The sequence below is a fragment of the Citrus sinensis genome, chromosome 3 (genome assembly GCF_022201045.2).
Source record: "Citrus sinensis cultivar Valencia sweet orange chromosome 3, DVS_A1.0, whole genome shotgun sequence".
Lineage (NCBI taxonomy): Eukaryota > Viridiplantae > Streptophyta > Magnoliopsida > Sapindales > Rutaceae > Citrus > Citrus sinensis.
Window position 1 is genome coordinate 31,009,086 of NC_068558.1, and position 2,045 is coordinate 31,011,130.

General features: G+C 34.7%; 1 protein-coding gene across 1 annotated transcript; it reads left to right on the top strand.

The window, feature by feature from the left end:
* The first annotated feature begins 585 nt into the window (after positions 1-585).
* Positions 586-1,068, top strand: LOC127900734 (TMV resistance protein N-like). Its single transcript, XM_052435935.1, has one exon. It carries the CDS (start codon positions 586-588, stop codon positions 1,066-1,068), a length of 483 nt encoding a protein of 160 aa, XP_052291895.1.
* Positions 1,069-2,045: the final 977 nt, after the last annotated feature.

Below are 2,045 nucleotides of genomic sequence, written 5' to 3' on the forward strand. Positions count from 1 at the left end.
CACTTGAAATTATTGCAATTATTGCAAGCCACCACTAATTTTGTCCTTGTCTGACTTTAATTCGTCAACGTTGGATTTAATAGAAAAATAATTTCAACAATTGAGATGTGTTACTTTAAATATTAACATTATATTCCCATTTCTTTATGAAAAAATCTCAAAAATCAAAGAGATAAATTTCTAACATACCAATCCGGATTATTTAAAATTATAAATAATTAACTTTTTTTATATATTATTCAATTAATAAATTATTTACCGACCACCTAAAGTTTCAAACCTTATAAAAAATACACAAACATTTTATAAGAGATTCCTTTTTCTGTGATTATTTTTCGTTTTATCGAAGGAATTATTCAGTTGCCATCCTACTTTACGTTTTGCCACCATAATTTGAAACCCTTTTGCTTTACTTGATTATGCATATGTTGCCACCCCGTGTTACAAAAATTAATAACATGTACAAGAGAAATGAAATGGCTTTGTCATTTATTAAGGAAAGACAAAAACAGTGGTACCGTAGCTTGATCCCAATTCTCAACAATAATTCGCTATTTCTGTCACCAAATTTCTAAAATTTCCTTGATGGCTTCCTCTTCTTCTTCTTCTGGCAATTATGAAGTCTTCCTCAACTTTAGAGGGGAGGACACTCGTAGGAGCTTTACTTGCTATCTCTATGATGCTTTGAATGAAAGAAAGAAAATCAGGACATTTATTGATGATGAAGGGCTTGGGCGAGGAGATGAGATTTCAGATGCCCTATTGAACGCAATCCAAGGTTCAAAAATTTCGGTGGTCATTTTCTCAAAGGACTACGCTTCTTCAAAATGGTGCCTGAATGAACTTGTCAAGATTCTTGAATGCAAGAACACAAACGGCCAAATCGTTATTCCAGTTTTCTATGGCGTCAGTCCATCCAATGTGCGGCATCAAGAGGAAACTTTTGGAAACGGTTTTAAAGAGCTCAAAAAACAGTTCGAAGAGAAGGCAGAAATGGTTCTGAAGTGGAAGAATGCACTGACAGGTACATCCCATCTAGCTGGCCTAGAATCCACGAAATTCAGGTAACTCTCATTTCTCATTCATCATTTCTCTGTTTCTGTCTTGGCCCGATTTGACTCAATGTTTTTGTTGGAAATTTTTAAAATAATTGTGTCTTATGGTAAAGACATGTCCTATTAATTGTGCCTTATAGAAAAGGTACCTTTCACTAAAGACTTGTCTAATTAAATAATGTCTTGTTGTAAGGACATGTCCATTTACTTGTGTCTTGTAGAAAAGGTATCCTTTTACTAAATGATATAACTTTTCATGGCAACATTTCACTTAGAGATGCATCATTTCATGGTGACATTTCATTTGAAATGGTGATGGTTCAATTTGGACCATTGATTAAAATCAAATCTAGATCCAATGGCCATGAATGAAGGGGTATCATGAAAGATGATAACCCAAATGAGGGGGCACAAGTATATCTATAAATAAGGGTCATGTTTAAGCCATTTAGACATGAAATGAATGATCCTACACCACTCTTTTCTTAGCATTCCTTTCTAGTACGAATCTCAACACAAAACACCCATTTCTTTTGTGCATTCACATTCCAATATATTGTTTTCTGCAGGAACAATATATTGTTTCTTGGTAGGCTTGCAACATTCAAGAGTATTCTAGTTTGCTTTCGTCGATGCACAACGCAAGCAAACAAACAAGTGCTTCATTGTATCCTGGAGGCGTATTTGCTTAACCCATGTGCATCACTCAATTGGTGGGGGCAAATAACGTCTTAAGTAAAGCGACATTTGTAACGTGCCTTGAAGCACACAAAATTTCTGCAGTTTCTTCCTACATACAGAGTTAGTTGTAAACACATTATTTTATATAATAAAGTTCCACCATTATTGTTGTATTTCTCTACATTTGTCATTCCCCACAAAATTTACCACCAACAATCTTAAGACGTTATTTCTACAACAATGGCACCAAGTTCATCTCTTCGACAATTTGCAGTAGATTTTGTCAAATTGGAGCGGTTCGATGGTGGC

Excerpts from the sequence above, each read along its gene's own strand:
- LOC127900734 (XM_052435935.1), top strand. The coding sequence starts at position 586 with ATGGCTTCCTCTTCTTCTTCTTCTGGCAATTATGAAGTCTTCCTCAAC.